Genomic DNA, 21,842 nt, shown 5'->3' with positions numbered 1-21,842 from the left:
CGCCCCTCCTGCCTCTCACAAACCCCCAAGGGGGGAAGGAACATTTTTCTTGTTCCCAAGGTGCCAAGGGGTTAAATCCCTTTTCTAGAGGAGTCTCGGGCCAGGACAGCCGGTGGCGCTGGCGGAGCCGGGATCCGGGAATTTCGGGATAATGGGATTTACGGAGCGCTGCCGGCTCATCCCTGCGGAGCGCTCCATCGGGAACGCATCCTCAGCGCGATGCCAGCCGGGCACAGGAGGCTGGAGGGGGAAAAAACCCCTAAATCCTCATCCCAAAGCGCTGGGGAATGGTTCAAAAAATCCACAAAAAATCCAAAATATCACCCGCGAGTAAACCCGCCCGCCCGGCCGCGCCGAGATCCGTGAACCGCAAATTTTACCGGAGCGTGCGGGCGGCGCCGCCATGATTGTACCGGGGAGGGGGGGGGACGGGGACACGGGGACAAACTGGGGGGGACTGGGACAAACTGGGGGCGATGGGGACGAACCGGGGGGAACGGGGACAAGAGGGGGGACCGGGATAAACGGGGGGGACGGGAATAAACGGGGGGGACGGGAATAAACGGGAGGGGAACGAGCAGAAAGAGGGGGACAGGCAGAAAGGGAGGGGGGGACCTGCGTGGTGCGGGGCCACATCCGCCACCCCCCGCTGTCCCCGCGCTGTCCCCCGGTCCCTTCATCAGCCCCTCGCCCCGCCCGCCCTTGCGGCTTCTCGCTGTCCCCGCTGTCCCCCCCGGCGGTCCCCCCGGGAGAGGCGGGGAGGGGGCAGCACGGAGGAGGAGGAGGAGGAGGAGCGCGCAGAGGGAGGCGGGGGGGCAGGAAACCCTCCTGGAAGTATGAAGGAGATGGTGGGAGGCTGCTGTGTGTGTTCCGACGAGCGCGGCTGGGCGGAGAACCCGCTCGTCTACTGCGACGGCCACGGCTGCAATGTGGCCGTGCACCAAGGTGAGCCCGGCACGGCCCCCCCGAGCCCCTCCCCGAGCCCCCCGAAACCCCCCGGGGACGGGGCGGGGTGAGGATGGGGGCGGCGGCGGCGGGGGGGGGCGCGCTTTGTTTTAGCGCTATTGTTCCAAATAACGGTGTCGCCGCCGAGGTGGCGCGGCCGCGGAGGGGGACACGGCGGGGACACGGCCGGGGAGGAGTTGGGGCAGCAGCGGAGCCCCCCCCGGGGGTGGCGAGCGGGGGGATTTCTGCGCTGCCCCCCCGGTTTAGCGGGGAGGGGAAGGGGGGGAAGAGGCGCTGCCGCCCCCAGCCCGGGCCGGGGGTGCTGGGGGGGCGCGGGGAAAAACCGGAGGGGGCGGCGGGGCCCGGAGCTGCCTCCTGCGAGGGTAGGGCGGGAGGAAGGCAGCCTCCCTCCTCCTCCTCCTCCGCCTCCTCCGCCCGCTGCTCCCGGCGACACGGGCGATTTGCATTTTAAATGACTCCGAGCCCGCCCCCAGCGCTCGGTAGCGGGCCCGGAAAGTTTGTCCTCGGCTCGGTGAACAAAACAAATCCGGATTAAAATCGGTATTCGAGGCAGCGGAGGAGTGGCGATCCCTGCTCGGTTTGTTTGGAATGCGCCCAGGGTTCCGGGCTGCTCGGGCCGCGCTGTTTTCCCGGCTGATGTTATCCCGTTCCTGTCCCGGTTGTTGTTTTAGCCTGTCAATTTCCCAGTTGTCGTTTTATCCCATCAATTTCCCAGTTGTTGTTTTTTCCCATCAATATCCCGGTTGTTGTTTGCCCATCCCTGTCCCGGTTGTTGTTTTTATCCCATTCCCGTCCCGGTGCATCTCCGGCTCCTCCTGCTCGCTCTCGTCCATTCCCTGTGCTCGCTTCTGGTTCTGGGTGTCCGTGGGTCCGGCTCCGTCCGTGGGTCCAGCCCTGTCTGTGATCCTGTGTCCAGAACAGCTTCAGAGGGTCAGGAACAGTTTGAGAGAGGCAAGAGCTGTTCCAGAGTCTTAGGAAGAGTTTTGGATTTTCCAAACCAGATCCAGAGGGGCAGGAACAGGTTCAGATTTTCAAGAACAGTTCCGGAGCATCAGGAACAGTTTTGGATTCTCAAGAAGAGTTTTAGAAGCACAGGAGAAGTTCCAGAGGGTCAGGAAAAGTTTTTAAGGATCAGGAGCAGTTTCAAATTTTCAAGAACTGTTCTAGAGCATTAGGAAGAGTTTGGGATTTTCAAAACTAGATCCAGAGGGTCAGGAAGAGTTTTGGATTTTCAAGAAGAGTTTCAGAAGTGCAGGAGCAGCTCCAGAGGGTCAGGAGCAGTTTCAGATTTTCAAGAACAGCGCCAGAGCATCAGGAAGAGTTTCAGATTTTCAAGAAGAGTTCCAGAAGCACAGGAGGAATTTCAGGGGGTCAGGAACAGTTTTTAGGGGTCAGGAGCAGTTCCAGAGTGTCGGGTTGAGTTCCAAATATTCAATAACAGCTTTTAAGGGTCAGGAACAGTATCAGATTTTCAAAAACAGTTTCAGACCATCAAGAAGAGTTTCAGATTTTCAAGAGGAGTTTCAGAAGTGCAGGACCAGCTCCAGAGGGTCAGGAAAAGTCTCTGAGCCTGGTTTGAGTCTCAGTCTGTGCCTGTGGGAAGTTCAAGGAGTTTATTTGGGGTTTTTGGGGGCCCTGCAGGATGTGGTGATTCCCCTTTTGGAGCCAAGCCCAGCCCCTGCGGCTTTGGGGAGGTTTTTATTCTCCAAATAACTCAAACCCCAAAAAGGAACCCTGGGGACTCAGAGAAAAACAGGGAAGAAAACAGGAAATAAACAGCAAGAAAAAAGAGGAAAAAACAGGGATAAATGGTAAAAAACAGGGAAAGAGCAGGGGAAAATGGGGAAATCAGGGGAAAATGGGGTAAAACTGGGAAGAAAAGTGGGAAGTAAACAGGGAGAGTGAAATTCCCGGGAAGCCCTGGGTCCATCTTTAGCCCAGGCTGAGAGCCAAGAACGAGCTCAGCTGGAGCCAGTAGGGGCTGCCAGGGGAAAACAGGGAAAAACAAGGGGAAAATGCAGAATATGAGCTGAAAATAAAAATCATTAATGGCGTTAACTCCTTTATACAGCTCTTGTTTTCCATCAGATAGTTCTGTGAATATCCTGAATTTTTAATGAAAAGTTGTGTTCCAAAGAGAAGAAAATCCCCAAAACAAGGGGAAAAAAAGGTCAAAAATGAGCAAAAAATACAATTTATAAATGCTCTTAATCCTTTTTAGGGGCCTACATTTACCACTCATGGTTTCCTCAATATTTTACATTTTTATTTTATTTTATTTTGTTTATTTTGTTTTTTTTTTTTTTCTCTCAAGATTTCTTTCTGCTGAGCTTGTTTTTCTCCCTGATTTTCCTCCTGTTTATTTCCAGCCTGCTCCAAACATTTTTAAACCCCCAAGAAATCAGAAATGAATGGATTTAAAATTGTTTAATTTGGGTTTTTTTGCCTTTTCCCCCAGCTTGTTATGGAATTGTCCAGGTTCCCACCGGCCCCTGGTTCTGCCGGAAATGCGAATCCCAGGAAAGAGCCGCCCGAGTGGTGAGTAGGGAAAAATAATGGATGGAGTTCTCCAAGATTTTTGGGTGTGGGGCCTTTTTAAAAATTCAAAAACCCCCAAAAAGAAATCACAGGAGAGATTTTCCTACACCAGATTTTGGGGCACCCCAAAAACAACCCCACACCCTCTCAGCCTGGATTTGGGGTGACACCAAAATCAACTACGACCATACAACCAAAACTTCTCCTGAAAACTGGAGGGAAAAAACCTCATGAGAGGCGGAAGGAAGGAGCAGAGAGAGATAAAAACTCAATTTCTTTTCTACTCCGAGTTGCCGCTTTCGGTTTTACTCCTCAACCACAGCCCCTAAAACTGGCCCTAAAAAAGCCCCAAAAGCAAAACTTTGCCCTGGGCATTTAAGTCAAATTTTTAGGGCTTTTTTTGAGATGTTTGTTCCCCATAACCTCCTCAGTCCTCATTCCCACAGCCCTGTTCTGGCAGCAGCTCCTTTTTGGGGCAAAAATAGGGATTTTCTGGTCCTAAACTTGGAATTAAATGGATGAAATTTGAATTTTATTGATTAATTTTTATTCAATTTGAATTTTATAGATTTAATTTGAATTTTATAGATTAAATTTTATTTAATTTGAATTTTATTGATGAAATTTGCATTTTTGGGATTAAATTTCAGTTTTATTGATTAAATTTGGATTGAAATTCAAGTTTTATTGATGAAATTTCAATTTCATCCATGAAATTTGAATTTTATTGATGAAATTTCAATGTCATCAATTAAACCTAATTAAACCTGATGGAATCTGAATTTTATAGCTGAAATCTGACAAATTTTATTTATTAAATTTAAATTTTATCAATTACAGCTGATGAAATTTGAATTTTATCAGTGAAATCGGGCGAATTTTGGTGGTTTTTCTCCCTTCCAGAGGTGCGAGCTGTGTCCCCACAAGGATGGAGCCCTGAAGCGCACAGACAATGGGGGTGAGCCATGGAATTCCCACCTGGAAAATCCCAAAATCCACCCTCCCCCTTTTGCCCACAAAATTCCCTTTTTGGAGCCTCCACCAAAGGAGGTGTTTTTTTTCCCTGCCTGAGCTTGGATTGGAATAAAAGTGAGCCCAAAACTGTGGGATTTTGGGGTTGATCCCACAGGAATTTCCCAATCTGTGGGATCACGGTTGGGATCCAGGCCCCATCCCAGAGGATTTTCCATGCAGGATTTTCCTGCAGGTTTTTGGGGATGGAATTTTTTGAGATGGAGTTTTTTGTGGAGACAGAGGTTTTTTGGGACGGGGATTTTGGGATGGAGGTTTTTTAGGCACAGAAGCTTTTAAGGATTGAGATTTTTTGGGGGGGTGAAGAATTTTTGGGTTCCATGCCAAAAAAATAGAGGCTATTTTGGCATGGAACTTTTTTTAGGATGGAGGATATTTTTTGCAACAGAGATGTTTTTGACGTATAGTTTTTTTGGCATGGGGTTTTTGGGGACAGAAGATTTTTCTGGCACGGAATTTTTTTTTGGGGGGTGGTTCCCGGACTGAATTCCCATTTTCCCGTCCTTTTCCAGGCTGGGCCCACGTGGTGTGTGCCCTGTACATCCCCGAGGTGCAGTTTGCCAACGTGCTCACCATGGAGCCCATCGTGCTCCAGTACGTCCCCCACGACCGCTTCAACAAGGTAAAATCTGGGATTTCGGGATTTTGGGATCATCCCGTCTCCCCACGGCTCCTTCCTGGATTATCCTGACCCCACAGCTGCTCAGATTCCATTAAAAATCAAGGAAATCCCTGGATTTGCTAAGAAATTTTTGGTCTTCCCCATCTATCTTCCCCAAATTGATGGAATTTGAGGAATTTCTTTGTGGAACGATGGGAACCAGTTGGATCCATGGAATTTGCTGTTGGATCCTCCGTATTTTTGGGGAGAAAATGGGAATTTCAGGAATTTCTTGGTGGGACGACTTGAGCCAACTGAATCTATGGAATTCTGTGTTGGATCCTCCATATTTGGATGGGTTTTGGGGGAGAAAATGGGAATTTGAGGAATTTCATGGTGGAACAACTGCAACCAAAGGAATCCATGGAATTCCATGTTGATTCCGATGGGATGGTTGGGATTTTGGGGAAAAAGGAAAAGTTTTGTGTATCCCACCGGGGAGTATCCTGGAATTTTCATAGAAATCCCTCAAAATTTCCTCGATGCCCCAGAAATTCCTTGACAGGAGTGGAAGGTGGGAAAGGCTGGAACTCACCAAGCTTCAAAACCCCTCCTGACCCAACACATTCCATGAGATTTGGGAATCCTTGGAGGCTTTTCCTCTTGGAAAATGTGTTTTTTTTCCCGTTTTTTTCCCCCCTTCCCAGACCTGCTACATCTGCGAGGAGCAAGGGCGGGAGAGCAAGGCGGCCTCGGGGGCCTGCATGGCCTGCAACCGCCACGGCTGCCGCCAGGCCTTCCACGTCACCTGGTGAGATCCCCGGGAGCTCCCTCTGGAATGTGCCCCCAGCTGCTCCTTCCCTGCCCTGGCTCGGGGGGCTCGCTCCCTCAGGGTCGTGGGGTTTGGGGTTGATCCCCCCCCATGGGGTTATTTAGGACTGGAATTGCCCCTTCTTCCTCCTCACCCAGGAGACTTTTCCAGGTTTTTCCAGGAAGTTCCCAAAGTTCAGGAAATTCCATTGGAACCTGTGGAATCTGATGGATTTTCCTTTTTTTTTTTTTTTCCCCTGCTGATTTTTCTTTTTTTTTTTTTCCTCCATTTTCCTGCTGATTTTCTCGAGTTTCCCCTGTTTTCCTACCAATTTTCCCATTTTTTCCCTGTTTTCCCTCCGATTTTCCTGGACTTTCCCTGTTTTTCCTGGGATCAGTGCACAGATGGCCGGGCTCCTGTGCGAGGAGGAGGTGCTGGAGGTCGACAATGTCAAATACTGCGGCTACTGCAAATACCACTTCAACAAAATGGTGAGATCCAGGAATTCCAGGGATTCTGGGACTTCCCAATTATTTAGAGAACTTTTATTTATTCAGGGAATTTCATTTGTTTGGGGAATTTCATTTCTTGAGGACATTTTTTATTTATTTTGGAAATTTTCATGTATTTCAGGAATTTTTATTTTATTTGGTGGGTTTGATTTATTTAGGGAATTTTATTTATTTACGGAACTTTCATTTATTTAAAAAAATTAATTTATTTTTCTTGCCCTTTTCTCTCTTCTCCTTTTCAATCTTTTTTCATCCATTTTCATCTTCTTCCCCCTCTTCCTTCTTTTTTTCCTCTTTCCCTCTTTTCTTTCCCCTTTCCCCCTCTTTTTTCCCTTTTTTCTCTTTTTTCCCATTTTCCATCTTTCCTTTCCCCTTTTCCCTCTTTCTTCCCCTTCCCCCTTTTTTTCCCTTTTTCCTCATTTTCCCCCTTTTCCCTCTATTTTTTCCCCTTTCCCCTCTTTCCTTTCCCCCTTTCCCTCTGTTTTTTTTTTCCTGTTTTCCCCCCCTTTTCCCCATTTTCCTCCTGTTTTCCCCCAGAAGACCTCGCGCCATTCCGGGAGCAGCTCCTTCCTCCCGGGCAGGAGGAGCCGCTCAGCATCCCCAGCCCAGGAAAAGCACCTGTCCCACCACGAGCGGCCAAAAAAGGTGAGAAAACCCCCAAAACTCTCAAAATCCCCCAAATTCACTGGATTTGTTTATGGGATCAGGTGCTGGAAAACTGCTGGAACAGGGATTTATTAAAATTTCTTTATGGGATCTGGCACTGCCCTTCGCAGTGTTGGGAATTCTGGCATTCCAGAGGTTCCTGGGTTTTTTTTCCAGAGCCGCAAGGACAAGGAGAGGCCGAAGCAGAAGCACAAAAAGCGGCCGGAGTCCCCCAGCAGCCTTCCCCCAGCACCTGTGGCCGTGGCTGCTGAGAAGGTACTGGGGAAAATCCCCCAGGAAACTGGGAAAAGGGGCAGGAAAATCCACCCAGAAAATCCAGCCAAAAAAAACGGGGAAAGGAGCAGGAAAATCCACCCAGAAAATAGGGAAGGCCAGGAAAATGCACCCAAAAACCCAGGGAAAGGGGACAGGAAAGTCCACCCAGAAAACTGGGAAAAGGGCAGGAAAATCCACCCAAAAAAACCAGGGAAAAGGGGCAGGAAAATCCACCCCGAAAACTGGGAAAAGGGTATTCTCACCAGGCCATTCCCACCCCCAGGCCCCTCTCCCCTTCCCTTCCTGAGGAAAAATCAGGACGATTTCTCCTGCTGAGCCCATAAATCCAGGAGGGTTTAATTCCCGCATCTGGGGCTGGCAGGAGAAAATCCCAATTCTCTCTCCCCAGAATTCCCCCATTCTCATCCCCTCAAATTCCGGGCACATCTGGCGCCTGCAGCTGTCGAGGGATTAAATCCAGGGATGGACTTGGATCCCAGGATTCATCCCAAAGAGGGCTCAGTCAGGGTCAGGGATGTCAGGAAGGTCCCACATTTTGGGCTATCCCATAATTACAGGAATATTTTTAATTTTGGTTGTAATGTTACCTAAAATGGGTGACTTTGGAGCCCTTGGGTCTGGATTTGAAGGGAATTGGGATTTGAGGGATCTGCGTTTGGGTTCATCCCTCTTTCCCCCTGGCTTTCCCCCTGGCTTTTCCCGGCTGAATTCCCATAATTCTCCCTCTCATCCCAAAATTCTGGATTTCCTGGCATCTGCCCAGGTTCTTCACCCTCCTGTCTCCCCTGGCTCCTGCAGCTCAGCTGGAATTTGGGAACATCTGGTGTTGCTCCAACCCCTGGGAATATTCCCAGCCAGAGCTTTGGGATGGCTACAGGGATCCCAGGGAATCTCCTGTCCCATGCCAAGGATGAGGAAATTCTCCCAGGGAATCTCTGATCCCACCCCATTCCCAAGGAAATCCCCCAGGTGGGATGGGAGTGGTGGGAGCAGCACACCTGAGGCAGGAATCTGAAATCCCCAATGGAACTGGGAGCTTTCCAAAATCCAGAGGTTTTTGGAGCTGGAAACTCCGCTCCCTTCCCCCTTTAATCCCCTGCGGTTTCCTGGGATGAGCGCAATCCCTGGGATGGAATTCTCGGCGCCACTGAGCAGCAGGAGATGTCCCCAAGTCCCTTTTGTGCCTGGAGCGACCCGAGCTGAGTAGCCCTGGGTGGGCAGAGGGGCAATTCCCACTTCAGAGGGGGGAAATTGCGGAAATTGGGAAATTTGGGAAAAATGGGAAAATCAGGAAAATGGGGAAAAAAGGAGCCCCGGCTCCTTCCCCTGCAGCCAGCTCTGGTCCCTGGGGTCACCCCAGTGTCTGTCCCCTCCCAGGGCTCCAGCAGCCACCACGAGGCCACCAAGGAGAGCTCAGAGGTGGCCAGGGCAGAGGCCAAGGGCAGGAAATCCTCGAGCCACGGCAGCAGCCACAAGGGCAAGAAGACGGGAAGCGGGAAAAGCTCCGCAGGCTTTGGATCTGCCCCAGCTGGGGGAACCTTCCAGACGGCCGGTGAGGGGCAGGAGGAGGAGGAGAGAGAGGGAGAGGGAGGAAGGAGGAAGGAGGGGGATGGAGGAGGAGGAAGAGGAGAAGGAGGAGGGAGAGGAAGGAGAAGAAAGGAGAGAGGGGAGGGAGGAAGAGGGGAGGGATGAAGGACAAAGGGAGAAGGATGGAGGAGGAAAAGGAGAGGCATGAAGGAGGAAGAGGAGTGATGGAGAAGAGGGGAAGGATGAATATGGAGGAAAAGGAGAAGAAGGAGGGAGAGGGAAAGGTGGGAGAGGAGAGATGGGAGAGGAGAGGAAGGAAGAGGGGAGGGATGGAGAAAAGGAGAGGGATGGAGGAGGAAGAAGAAGAGAGTGATGAAGTACAGGAGGCAAGGGATGAAGGAGAAAAGCAGAGGAATGAGGGAGAAGGAGGAGAGCAATAAAGCATCAGGACCCCTCCCCAGCCCCTTGGGCTGATCCCACGTGTCCCCAGGCTCCTCCTGCGGCCTGCCCGGCTCCCAGGACTTCGCACCCTTCCCCAAGCTGGAGCAGGAGGACGAGAAGTTCCGCAAGGCCACCAGCTCCAGCTCCTCCTCGCACTGCTCGCCGCTCTCTGAGGGCCCCAAGGCCGACGTCTTCGAGCAGAAGGTCATCTTCTCCGGCTTCGGCTCCATCATGCGCTTCTCCACCTCGGCCGTGGGCCAGCCGCGAGCCCGCGACGCCTCGCCCGTGGACTACAAAGCCTCCAGCACCCTTGGTGGCCCCGCGAGTGGCACGGGTGGCACGGCTGGCGCCACCGGGAGCGGCCACAAGCGGATGCCATCGCTGGGCGCCGAGGAGGGAGAGGTGCTCAAGGAGAAGAAGCACAAGGGCAGCAAGAAGAACAAGCACGGCCCCGGCAGGCCCAAGGCGGGCAAAGGCAAAGAGGTTTTGGGGGCCCAGCTGGCTGGGTCCACCTCCACCTCCTCCTCTCCCTTCTCCGGGGGATCCCTCATCAGCTCCAGCGTCGGGAATTCTTCCCGGAGCTTCAGCCACCCCGGGAGTCTGCCCAGCCTCAGCATGGAGTCGCCACTGCTGGGGTCAGGTGGGTCCCCCCTTGAGGGATTCAGGTGTGCTCAGATCCCTTTTCCCGCCTTTTCCAGAATTTTCCAGTGCGTTTAGCCATGTCCAGACCTGCCTGCACAGGGTTCTGTCTCCTGAATCCATAAAAATCCACATCCTCTTCCTTCACCCTGGAATCTCCCTTGGATCAGCTTTCCAAAAGTTGAGGAATCTCCTCTCCCTTGGGAGAGGCCGTATCAAAAGGAATCTCTCCCTGGGAGGAGGCGGGATCAGAAGGGATCTCTCCCTGGGCATTAGCGGGATAAATTGGAATCTGTGTCCCGCAGGGATCTACACGAGCAACAAGGACCCGATCCCGCTGGGCGCGGCGCTGCGGGCAGTGTGCAGCACGCCGCTGCCCTCGGGGCTGCTCCCGCATCAGGGTGGCGCCGCCCTGCCCCAGCTCAGCCGCTCGCCCTTCGCCAGCTCCATCCCCGCCTCCTCCTCCGCCGGATCCACCACGCAGGTGAGGCCCGGGACGGGCCGGGGCTCGGGACTGGGGGCACGCGGGAATGGTGACAGTCAGGATTGGGAATAGTCGGGATTGGGGACAATTGGGACGGGGAATAGTCGGGATTGGGAACAATCGGGACTGGGGACAGTCGGGATTGGGAACAGTCAGGATTGGGGACAGTCGGGATTGGGGACAGTCGGGATTGGGGACAGTCGGGAATGGGAACACTCAGGATTGGTAAATTTGGGATTGGGAATAGTCAGGATTGGGGACAGTTGGGACAGGGAATAATCGGGAATGGGGACAGTTGGGACAGTGAACAGTCAGGACTGGGAACAGTTGGGAATGGGAACAATTGGGACAGGGAACACTCGGGATTTGGAACACTTCCACTGGGAAGAGCAATTGGGTCCACACCACTCCCAGGGCTCCTGGCTTCCAGCCAGCTCTGGGAATGTGCCAAGCCACTCACCAGACTTCCAGGAGATATTTTTAACACGGGAGCTGGGAAGAGCTGCAATAACCAGGATATTTTCCTGCTTCCTGTGCAGGTGTTTTCCCTGGCGGGTTCCACCTTCAGCCTCCCTTCCTCGCACATTTTCGGGAGCCCGCTGACGTCCGGGCTGTCCCTGAACCCCCTCCTCAGCCAGCCGGAGAGCAGCCGGGCAGGTATGTGAACTCCCAGATATGTCCGGGTCGGCTTTCCCGAGGGCTCTCCCACCAGGACAGGACAGGACAGGACAGGAGGCCACCGCTGCATTCCCAGCTTTTCCAGCTGCTGTCCCTCGGGGTGACAGCCAGGGCTGCCATGGGGGGACAGGGATGGTGTCTTTGCCAACTGCACCTCGGGAGTGTCCCTGGAAAATGGGTGTCCCTGGAGAACGAATGTCCATGGATAACAAGTGTCCCTGGATGATAATGGCTGTCCCAAGATAATTGGATGTCCCTGGATAATGAGTGGCCCTGGATGATGATGGGTGACCCTGGAGAATGGATATCCCTGGAAAATGAATATCTCTGGAAAATGGATGTCTCAGGAGAATGAATGTCCATGGACAATAGGTGGCCCTGGAGAATTGGGTGGCCCTGGATAATGAGTGTCCCTAGATAATGATGCATGTCCCAGGATAACTGGGTGGCCCAGGAGAATGGATATCCCTGGATAATTGGGTGTTCCAGGAGAATGAATATCTGTGGATAACGAGTAACTCTGGAAAATGAATGTCCCTGGAGAATTGGGTGTTCCTGGGGAATGTGTGCCCGTGGTTTGGGTTGGGTTAAAGATGGGCAGGGACACCTCCCATTACCCCAGGGTGCTCCAAGCTGGCCTGGGACACTTTCAGGGATGGATCAGCCACAGTTTCTCTGGGAATTCCATCCCAGCCCCTCCCCACCCTCACCGGGAGGAATTCCTTCCTAAAACCCCATCTATCCCTGCCCTATTCCAGTATAAACCCATTCCCTATGTCCTATCCATCCCTCCCTTGTCCCAAACCCTTCTCCAGCTCTCCTGGAACCAATTCCAGCACTGGAAGCTACTCCAGGATCTTGCACTGGGAGATTCTGGCCACATCCAGGAATTATGGATATAACATGGATTATTCCTGCCTGGAAGAGTGTCTCAGTAGGACATTCCCAAAGAGCCAGGATCCCCTAGCCCTGTCTGGAGGAACTGCCCAGCCCCAGCTGGGTTTGCTCATTCCCAGCAGCAGCAGGAAATCCCTGCTCTGGGTATCCTGTTAGGAATCCCGGCATTCCCTGCAGGAGATTTCCCGGATTCCTGCACGTGGGAGTGTGTGGGAAAGGAGAGGAGGGGCAGGGAGGCAGCTGAGGCTGGAGCCACCACATCTGACAGGGCTCACGGAAAAGGGGAGTGAGCGTTCCAGGGATGGGAAGATAAATAAGGGATTTATCCTGGATTACCCTTGGAATGGCAGATATCCTGCACATGTGCACAGCAGCCCCATCCCAGATTTCCTGGGGCACAGGGATGGCTCTGGAGGAAGGTTCTGGATGCCAAAGCTGAGCTGGGCACTGCTGAGGGCACAGCTCAGATCCTGGGGGCAGTTTTGTGATCCTCCCAAAAAGGGCATGGAGGGACTGGAGCGTGGCCAGGGAAGGGTTTGAAGTGCCAGGAGTGGCTGAGGGAGCTGGGAATGTTTATCCTGGAGAAAAGGAGGGTCAGGAGAGACCTTCTGGATCACCACAAGTCCCTGACAGGAGGAGACAGCCATGGAGGCTGGGGTCTGCTCCCAGGGAATGGGGACAGAAGGAGAGGGAATGGCCTCAGGCTGGGCCAGGGGAGGTTTGGGTTGGATATTGGGGAAATTTCCTCATGGGAAGGGTGGTCAGGCATTGGAACAAGTCCCCGTCCCTGGAAGTGTTCCAAACCGCGTGGATGTGGCACTTGGGAACAGGCTGAGTGGGAGTAGGGCTGGGCTGGGTTAATGATTGCCCTCCTGACCTTGGAGGGCTTTTCCAACCCGAACCATTCCATGATTCCCTTGGAGCTCCTTAGGGAGCACTTGGAAACCTCCAGGAACCCGGGCCGGCTCTGGGGGAAGGATCCTCAATCCCGGCTGACATTAAAGCTCTGCTCCAACCTGATTCTGTCACTCCCTGGAGACTGAGAGCCGATCCCCTGGGATTACCGCATCCAGCCGGGGCCGGGGGCAGGGCCTGCCACGGGATTTGTCCCTCCTTCCCTCCCTGCGGCCCCGTCCCCCGGCGGCTCCGGCAAAACCGGCTCCAGGCTTTGCAGAGCTCCGCCTGGCCGGGCGCAGAGCGGCGCCGGGGTGACCTTGCCGGGGTGACCGCCCCGACCGTGCCGAGGTGCCAGGCGGTGCCAGTGGCTCCTCCCCGGGGGAGGTGCCGGCGGGGCCGCCCTGCGCAGCGCGGGGCCGGCGCTGCTCGGTGCGGTGCTGCCCGCGGCTGCTCGGTGAGGCTTGGTACCCTCGGTGCTGCTCGGTGCGGTTCGCTGCGGTTCGGTGCAGTTCGGTACTTCCCGGCACTGCTGGGTTCTGGTGCCGCTCGGCACCACCCGGTGCTCCCCAGCGGGCACTCACCGGGCACACACCGGGCACACACCGAGGACTCACCGGGCACCAGGCGCCGCTGACCCCGGGCCCTCTGTCCCTGTCCCCGCGCAGAGCCCGACCTGGAGGATTGCGGCTTCGGCTGCCGAGGGACGTCCCCGCAGGAGAGCCTGTCCTCCATGTGAGTGTACCTGGGGACAGCGGGGACACCATGGGGACAGCGGGGACACGGCACAGCCTGGTGGGTCTGAAACAGCTCCTGCCCCGCTCCTTGGGGTGTGGGATGGGATGGGATGGGACGGGACGGGACGGGATGGGATGGGATGGATGGGATGGGAGGACCCAGAGGGCTGCGGCCACTCGGCGCCAGGCAGAGGAGCCATGGGAGCAGGGAATGGAACAGGAATGGAGCGGGAATTCCATAGGAATGGAGCCGGGAGTGGAGCAGGGTCCCCCTGACGCCCCCGGCCCCCCCCAGGTCCCCCATCAGCAGCCTGCCGACCCTCTTCGACCAGACCGTGTCGTGCAGCAGCAGCGGGCAGCTGGACAATGTCCCGCAGGCCACCCCCAACATCGAGCAGCTCCTGGAGAAGCAGGGCAACGGCGAGGCCGGGGTGAACAGTGAGTGTGGTCGGGGGGCGGCGGGGCAGCTCCCGGGGCTCTCGGGGTGGGAGCCGCTGGGATTTTGGGGTTGTGCCCGCGGGCAGCGGAGCCAGGCATCGACAAAGCTCCAGTGTGTGCCAGGGGGAAGAGGGGGTGCAGCGCTGTGGGGCCGGTCCCTCCCGCTCTGGGGTTTGATTGGGAATCCTGTGATCCCCTTTCCTCTTTCCTCCCTTCCCTCTCCTCCATTTATTCTTGCCCTCCCTCCATCCCCCGCAGTTGTGGAGATGCTGAAGGCACTGCACTCGCTGCAGAAGGAGAACCAGCGGTTGCAGGAGCAGATCATGACGCTGACAGCCAAGAAGGAGCGGCTGCAGCTGCTCAATGTCCAGCTGTCCGTCCCCTTCCCCGTAGTCACCAGCAGCAACGGCCCGGGCAGCCAGTCCCAGTACATCCTGCCCACCAATGGTGAGGGCACCAGGGCTGAGGGCACCCAGGGACTTGTCCCTGTGCCCCGGGGGTGGCCGAAGAGTCACAGAGGGTAGGATCTGTCCCACGGCCACCTCAGGGTCCAGCCCTGACTCTGCTGCCTCGCCCCTCTCCCCTCCCAGTCTGTGGCGGTGACTCCCTGAGCATCAGCAAGAGCCCTCCGTGCAAGAATAGCTTCGGCATCGAGAACTCGCTCTCCACGTCCTCCGAGGTACAGCGGCCCCTGCGGGCACCGGCGGCCGGGCAGGGCCTCGGGCAGGGGCAGCACAGCAGCCCCAGGGCTCTGTAGCCAGCTGGTAAATCCTGCTAGCCCAGGCTCAGAGATCAGGTTCTCCATGCAGCGGATAGAGTAGCTGAGAGCTGGAGCGCCAGGTGAGAGCGCTTCCAGGTGATCCTGGACATCCAGCAGGGCTCTGGGACCCCTCTGAGTTCTGGGACCCCTCGTACTCGAGCCACCCGAGCTCCCCCCTTCCCACCCCGAGCTGCCCCGGGGCAGCTGCCCCAGCCCGATGCTCTGTGTCCGTTTCTCCCCCAGGACCCTCACTCGGGCTGTCCCAGCAGGAGCAGCTCCTCCCTGTCCTTCCACAGCACCCCCCCGCCCCTGCCCATGCTGCAGCCCAGCCCCGCCTCGCTGCCCCTGCCTGGGGCGCAGCAGGTGAACGGCCTGGCCAGGGCGGCGGGCGGGGGGCTGGCCGGAGTCTCGGGGGGCAGCCACGGCCTCTCGGCGGTGCCCATGGTGGACGGCCTGCTGGGCAGCCTGGCCGGAGCCCAGCAGATGCCGCTCAACGGGATCCTGGGGAGCCTGAACGGAGCGCAGCCCGCCCCGCCTCCGAGCGCGGCCCCGGCCCTGCAGCTCTCCACCAGCCTGAGCAGGTGAGGACGGGCGGCGCTGCCCTCTGCAGCCCAGCTCAGCTCCGGGGAGGGAGGGAGGGAGCGGTTCTGGCCGCGCTGGCCGCTCTGCAGAGCTGTCCCCAACCCTGGCTTGGGGAGCCTGGCTTAGTGCCCAGTGTTCACCAGCCATTGTGTCCATAGGGAGAGGACCAGCAGGAATTTTAGCAGCCACTAAATTGGACCCCTGGTCCTTCACAAGCTGCGGAATTATCCGTGTATCCCTGGTGAATTTACCTGCATGTGTTCCAGCAGAGAGCTGGAGAGCTCAGCCAAGGCATTTCCCAGCTCTTGCCAAATGTTGCTTCTCACAAATACGATCCTCCATCACTACTGCACCTAGGATGCTGCTGGGCATGGAAGGAAATCTTTTCAGCTGCTGTGTCTCTCTGTGTTCCCGCAGCGTGACCAGCCTGAGCCCCCTGACGGAGCAGCAGCGGCACGTCCTGCAGCAGCACGAGCAGCAGCTGCAGCAGCTGCAGCAGCTCCTGACTTCCCAGCCGCTTAACCCGGTAAGGGACGGAGGGGAGGGGAGGCTGGTGGTGCTGGGAAAAAACTCAGAACAGAGAGGAAAATCTGAAATTAAAACTGGAGGTTCTCTCCTGTCCTTGAATCCTCTGAGCCTTTTGAGTCTGAACCCACTATGGGCTGGGTGAGGGAATTCAGAGCTGGTTTGAGAATTTAGGATGAGGAAGCATCCCAAATCCTGAGGATCAAAGCTCTGGGCTGGGGGTGTGGCAGCTCCCAGGGAGGGGAGGTGGGATTTGGGCTCTTTTTATACCAAAGGACAGAAGTTTAATCTGAGTTTGCCACATCCTGAGGGGGAGAGAAGGTGGGAGCTCCGGGAAATCGAGAAGGGGAAACCGGGAGAGCCGTTTTCCCCTGGAGATGCATCCCAGGATGCAAATCCTGCTGGATCCCAGGCTGGCCCCGGGCTCCCAGGTGTCCTGGGCCAACAGGAGAGGCAGAACATGCCAAGGACCCTGCTGGGGGTTAGAGAGAGATAAAACCTGAATTGTTTCAATCCCAGGCAGCTCAGCCGTGTGTGAACACATCCACACAGAGAGCTGGAGGTGCCCAGGGGGCTCCACAGCTGGCTCAGGGTTTTGGGGTTACTGAAAGGCCCCCAAAAGGTGGCTGCTCTGGGGTTCTTGGCTCCCTGCCTGCACCCCCTGTCCCGGGAATGGAGATGGAGAGGTGGCAACAGGTCCCTGAGGTGGCAAACCCCAGCCCCTGGCCTTGCAGAGACCTCGGCGCTGTCCCCACCCTGCCTGGGGTGACACGGGAGTGCCACCAGCGCTATCACCGGGGCTGGGCTGTGCCCGTTCCACCTAGGAGCCCAGCCCACTGCTCTGGATGCATTTCTGGGTCAGGCTATTTTTATATCCCAGGAGAAGCCAATTTCCGAGGGCAGCTGATGTCACCGTGTCACCCACGGGGACAGGACAATGGCAGCTCCAGCTGCCACGAGGGTCGATGGTTGCCATAGTGATTCCTGTGGTTTTCCCGGATTTCAGGGAGGTTTTCTTGGATTTCAGGGCATCCCTTGGGATGCAAGTGAGCTCTGAGCCTGCTTCCCCTGGGTCCTGCTCACTTGGAATTCAGGAAGGAATTCAGAGCCAGTTTGGGATTTCGGGACGGTGAATTCCACAGATTTGAAATTGCTGCATTGATGGGTTGGAATTGTAGAGGATTTGTGTCAGAGCACTCTGTCTCCACTGTGTCCTCTCTGTCCCTGCTCTGTCCCTGCTCTATCCCCGCTCTATCCCTGCTCTGTCCCTGCTCTGTCCCCGCTCTGTCCCCACTCTGTCCCCGTGCTATCCCCGCTCTGTCCCTGCTCTGAGCCGTGTCCCGGCTGTTCCTGCAGGAGCAGCAGGCGCTGGTGTTCCAGATGATGCAGCAGATCCAGCAGAAGCGGGAGCTGCAGCGGCTGCAGATGTCGGGCTCGTCCCAGCTGTCCCTGCTGGCCGCCACCTCGGCCCCGCTGCACCCCAGCCCCAGCGCGCTGCTGACCTCGGCCGCGCCCAGCGGGAGCTCCCTGCTGGCCTCGCTGTCCCCGCAGCAGCTGAACCCCGGTGGGGCCCTGCTGGCCCCCCAGGCCACCCCCCCGCTGGGCTCGGGGCCGGCCATGGCCCCCAACCCTTTCCTGAGCCTGCAGCCCGACGGCAGCGCCCCGAAAGGAACGGTGGGTAGGGGGCTGGCACGGGCTGGGGCTGGGGACAGGCTGAGACAGGGTGGGGACGGTGTGGGGATAGTCTGGGGACAGCCCTGGGGACAGCATGGGAACAGCTGGGGAAGGATGCAATTCCTTCCTCCTCCAGTCCCTGACCCTCAACCCCTGTCCCTCAGTCCCTGTCCCCCAATCCCTCTCCCTTGCCCTGATTCCTGTCCCTGCAATTCCTTCCTCCCCCAGTCCCCGTCCCGCCAGTCCATGTCCCCTCTGATCCAGCCGTGTCCCCGTTTGTCCCCACAGCCCCTGGGTGACAAGGGCGCTCCCCTGGCGCAGGACAAGGGCTAGGAGCCCCCTGGCCCCGAGCCCGCAGCCAATCCTCTCCCGGGGACCGCGGCTTCCCCGCGGCACCAGCAGAGCCTGGAGCTCCAGGAATGGCCCAGGAGGAGCCTCGGGAGCCACAGCGGCTGTCACTGCCCCAGTGCCACCAGGAGTGAAGGTGGGGTCACCTGTCCCCTGCTCCATGTGCTGGAGGGGACTCCAGTGGATCCTGCCAGGAGCGTGGGGAGCGCCCACGGTACCAGAGACCCCCCAGAGCCTCGGGGAAGGACGTGGTGGCACCTGGAGGTGCCCAAGAATGGGACTCTCAATGTGGCCCTGCCAGGGAAGGATGTGGTGACACCTGGAGGTGTCCAAGGATGTGCACTGCTGGAGAAGGGATATGGTGGCACCCGGCAATGTCCCAAGAGCCAACACTGGATGTTGCACTGCTGGGCAAGGATGTGATGTCACCTGGTGGTGTCCAAGGTTGTGGCCCTAGATGTGGCACTGCCAAGGGAGGACGTGGTGGCCATGCCCAGGTGGGGACATCCAGATGAATTCCCAAGCTGAGGTTTCCCTGCTTTTCCCACTGGGCTTTGCTCCAGCTGGAAGACGATCCAGCCTGGAAGGACAGATGGATGAGGATGGACAGAGGTGGGAAGGAGGTGGCACCACCTGGGAGGATGTTGTCACCTGTGCCAGCTGCTGGAGGGGCGGGGCTGTCCTTCCCTCCGGGAATTCCTGAAGGCCAACATCTCAGCTGGGGCCACAGCTGGAATTGTCCAACGTCAGGAGCTCCTGGACCTGGGAGAGGATTTCTGGACCAGAGTTTGGAGATGAAAATCTTTGTGGGGAGGAGAATCCCAAATGCGGTCCCTGCATTTTCCCACCCACCACAAATCATTCCCACAAAACCACGTTCTTCCACTGGTCCTGGGAAGAGGGATCTCCAAGGAATGGGACAGTGACCACAGTCCTGAGCCTGGGATGGCAGAAGTTCCATTGTTCTCCACCTTTTGACCTTGATTCCATGTCCAGTCTGGAATGTCCACTGGGGATCAGCTTCCTCTGAGCTGGGATGGATGGATGGATGGATGGATGGAAGGAAGGAAGGAAGGAAGGAAGGAAGGAAGGAAGGAAGGAAGGAAGGAAGGAAGGAAGGAAGGAAGGAAGGAAGGAAGGACAGTCAGAGCAGCTCTGGGAAGGGGAACACCAACACCAAATGCACCAATGCCCCTCCTTCCCTCATCCCTAGTAAATCCAGGGCTCCTAGGAATGCTCCAGCTGATGGAAACTCCTTTGGGAGAACCCCAAATCCCAAATTTTTGGACCCTCATGCATGTTTAGCACATCCTCACTGCCCTTCCTGCTTTGCACTATTCCTGTTATCAGCAGTGGGGCTGCGCTGATGGTGCTGGCAAAGCTCGCCCCAGGAGAAATCCTCCACTGAATTTCCTTTTTTAAACGTTTATTTTATTTTATTTGTTTTTCTTTTCTCTAAGATTCACACCACAAGGGTTGTCTTAAAAAAGAAAAAAGGAAAAAAAAAACCAACAAAAAAAAAACAGAGAAAAAATAATACCAAACCCTTTCTGCTCCCAGCTTGGAGCTCTGAACAGGACAGAGCTGCTGGCTGCTCAGAAATAGAAATATATATTAAATATATAATGGGATTTATCTATCCAGAGGTTATAACAAGCTTTGGAAGCTGTTGGGGAGCCCCATCCTTTGGGATCCCCGTCCCCAAACCTGCTCCGGCACAATTCCCTTCTTGCACTTTGAAATTCCTTTGGATTTTTCTCTTTTTCCCCCCACCCTGAGCTGGGTCATTCCCCTTTCCTTAGCACCCCTGGAGGTGCCACCCAAAATCCTCCTGGCATGGGGACACCCCTGGCACAGGGACACCCCTGGCACAGGGACCCCAGGTCCCCTCCACCTCCCTCCTGAGGAGCCTCGGGCTTGGCAGTGATGGTGAAAGCAAATTTAGTCACAAACTGGGCTAAAACGTGGAAATTTGGGGCTGTCCACCAGCCTGTTTTGGTGTGGGGTAGCTGTGCCTGCCATCCGGCAGATCCTCACGATTTGGGGACAGCCAAATCCCAGCTTTGGGCCAGCAGGAGGATGGGCAGGGGGCTCTGCCAGCTGGGTGTAGCCAGGAGTTGGGGTTTATTTTATTTTATTTTTTGCTTTTTATCACAAATCCCAAATCCCCGCATTGCTCTGGGATCCCAAATCCCTGGAGTGCTGCCCGCAGCCTCCAGCCCCATCTGCAGCCCCAGAAACCCCAAAGTTGTGCCCATATGTCCCAGTTCTTGCAAAATCCAGCCTCGGGAGATTAGAGATCCCTGTGAGGAGCAGGGAGGGAGGGCTGGGAAGGGAATTGTTCCCCCAGGACACCCAAAATCCGAGTTGGGATCACCCCCGATTTTGGGTCGGTGCCCAAATCCCTGGACAAGCCCAAGGCACCAAAGGGGTCAGTGAGAGGCACTTAGGGCACGTTTCCGCAGAGGCTGGAAATGCTGGAATTGGCTCCTGCGGGAATGCTGGGGAGCCCAGGCTTTGGAAGAGGAAGGAAAGCTGGGAATTTGGGGTTTTTTAGGCAGGATCACAACCAGGGGAGCTGGATCCCTCTGGCTCCCCAGGAATTCTGGGATTCGGGGATCAGAGACAGAAAGCACTTACACCTCTCCCTGTGCCCAACCTTCCAAAGGCTCCCAAACCCCGGGAATTGTCACCTCCAGCCACCCCAAATGTCCCTTGGGCAGAGTGAGAAAGGGGAGCTGGGAAATTCCAGGTGAATCCCCGTGGAAAAAAAAAAAACAAACAAAAACGGGATAACAGGGGGAAGGGAAAGGAAAAAAGGAAAAGCTAAAGATGATCTGTGTTTCAGTTGCACTGGGGTACGTTTCTTTACCCATTTTGATGCTCTCATTTAGGATTGTTGCATGTGTCCTTTTGTGTTTTTTCTTTATTTTATTCATTTTTAGGTTGTTTGGTGGTTTTTTAATATTAAATGAAAGAGAAAAATGTGTATATTTTTGTGAATTTAAGGTAATGTAGCTAAGATATATTTTTTTCACTCTGCTTGACTGGTCTTTATTATAATAAATAATATTAATATTAATATTAATATTAATTGCGAGTTGGTTTTTAATAAGGATAAAGGGGGCAAATTTAAATGGGAATGGGATTTCCCTGCCTGGTGCTGGGAATGTGTGAAGGAATCCCAAGCCAGGGATGGTACCCAGGTAGAAATGAGTGCAAAAAGGAGGAGTTTTCCCAAAGAAACCCAAATGATTGCCCCCATTAAATCCCAAATCCTCCTGCTGTGCTGGTGAGCAGCTCCTGAATCCTCCTCTTTTCCAAGGATTTATTCCTTGGAAGCCCCAAATCCACAGGCTTGTTCAGCTGTGGGGTATGGGGCAGTGGGAGTGGGCACCGGGAATGGGAACTGGGACCCTGCACTGGGATTGAGATCTGGACGGGGACTGGGGCCCTGGGAGTGGGTAACAGGATTGGGCACGGGGGGACCGGGCACCGGGACCGTGCAGAGGGATGGGGAATCGTGACTGGGACCGGGATTGGGAATCGGGATCAGCACTTGGATGGAGCAGCGGGACCGGGACCGGTGGTGGGAACGGGCACCGTGACTGAGAGCGGGAACCGGGACCGGCACTGGGACCGGGCACTGAGATGGAGCAGCGGGACCGGGACCGGCACCGGCGGCGGGTGACGGGGGGAGCGGCAGTACCGAGCCCCGGGACCACTCGCCCGCAGAGGCAGCGGTACCAAGCCTGGCTCGGAACGGCCCCGCACGGGGCAGCCGCGCTCCCGCCGAGCCCGCTCGGCTCTTCCGGT

General features: G+C 55.7%; 1 protein-coding gene across 2 annotated transcripts; it reads left to right on the top strand.

Moving 5' to 3' along the window:
- Positions 1 to 817: 817 nt before the first annotated feature.
- MLLT6 (MLLT6, PHD finger containing) lies at positions 818 to 20,785 on the top strand. 2 transcript variants are annotated; one of them, XM_058041719.1, is made up of 20 exons: positions 818 to 945; positions 3,425 to 3,504; positions 4,408 to 4,462; positions 5,049 to 5,158; positions 5,845 to 5,948; positions 6,346 to 6,439; positions 7,001 to 7,105; positions 7,283 to 7,381; positions 8,780 to 8,954; positions 9,420 to 10,010; positions 10,315 to 10,493; positions 11,033 to 11,150; positions 13,631 to 13,697; positions 13,995 to 14,137; positions 14,396 to 14,584; positions 14,728 to 14,816; positions 15,141 to 15,478; positions 15,897 to 16,005; positions 17,361 to 17,678; positions 17,967 to 20,785. In XM_058041719.1, exons 1-20 carry the CDS (start codon positions 837 to 839, stop codon positions 18,009 to 18,011), a joined length of 3,117 nt encoding a protein of 1,038 aa, XP_057897702.1. In that variant the 5' UTR covers positions 818 to 836; the 3' UTR covers positions 18,012 to 20,785. The 2 variants fall into 2 exon arrangements, with proteins under 2 accessions (XP_057897702.1, XP_057897701.1); XM_058041718.1 differs by having other exon boundaries at positions 6,998 to 7,105.
- Positions 20,786 to 21,842: the final 1,057 nt, after the last annotated feature.

The sequence above is a fragment of the Melospiza georgiana genome, chromosome 28 (genome assembly GCF_028018845.1).
Source record: "Melospiza georgiana isolate bMelGeo1 chromosome 28, bMelGeo1.pri, whole genome shotgun sequence".
Lineage (NCBI taxonomy): Eukaryota > Metazoa > Chordata > Aves > Passeriformes > Passerellidae > Melospiza > Melospiza georgiana.
The sequence above is the reverse complement of the archived record's forward strand: the minus strand, read 5'-3'. Positions and strand labels throughout refer to the sequence as shown.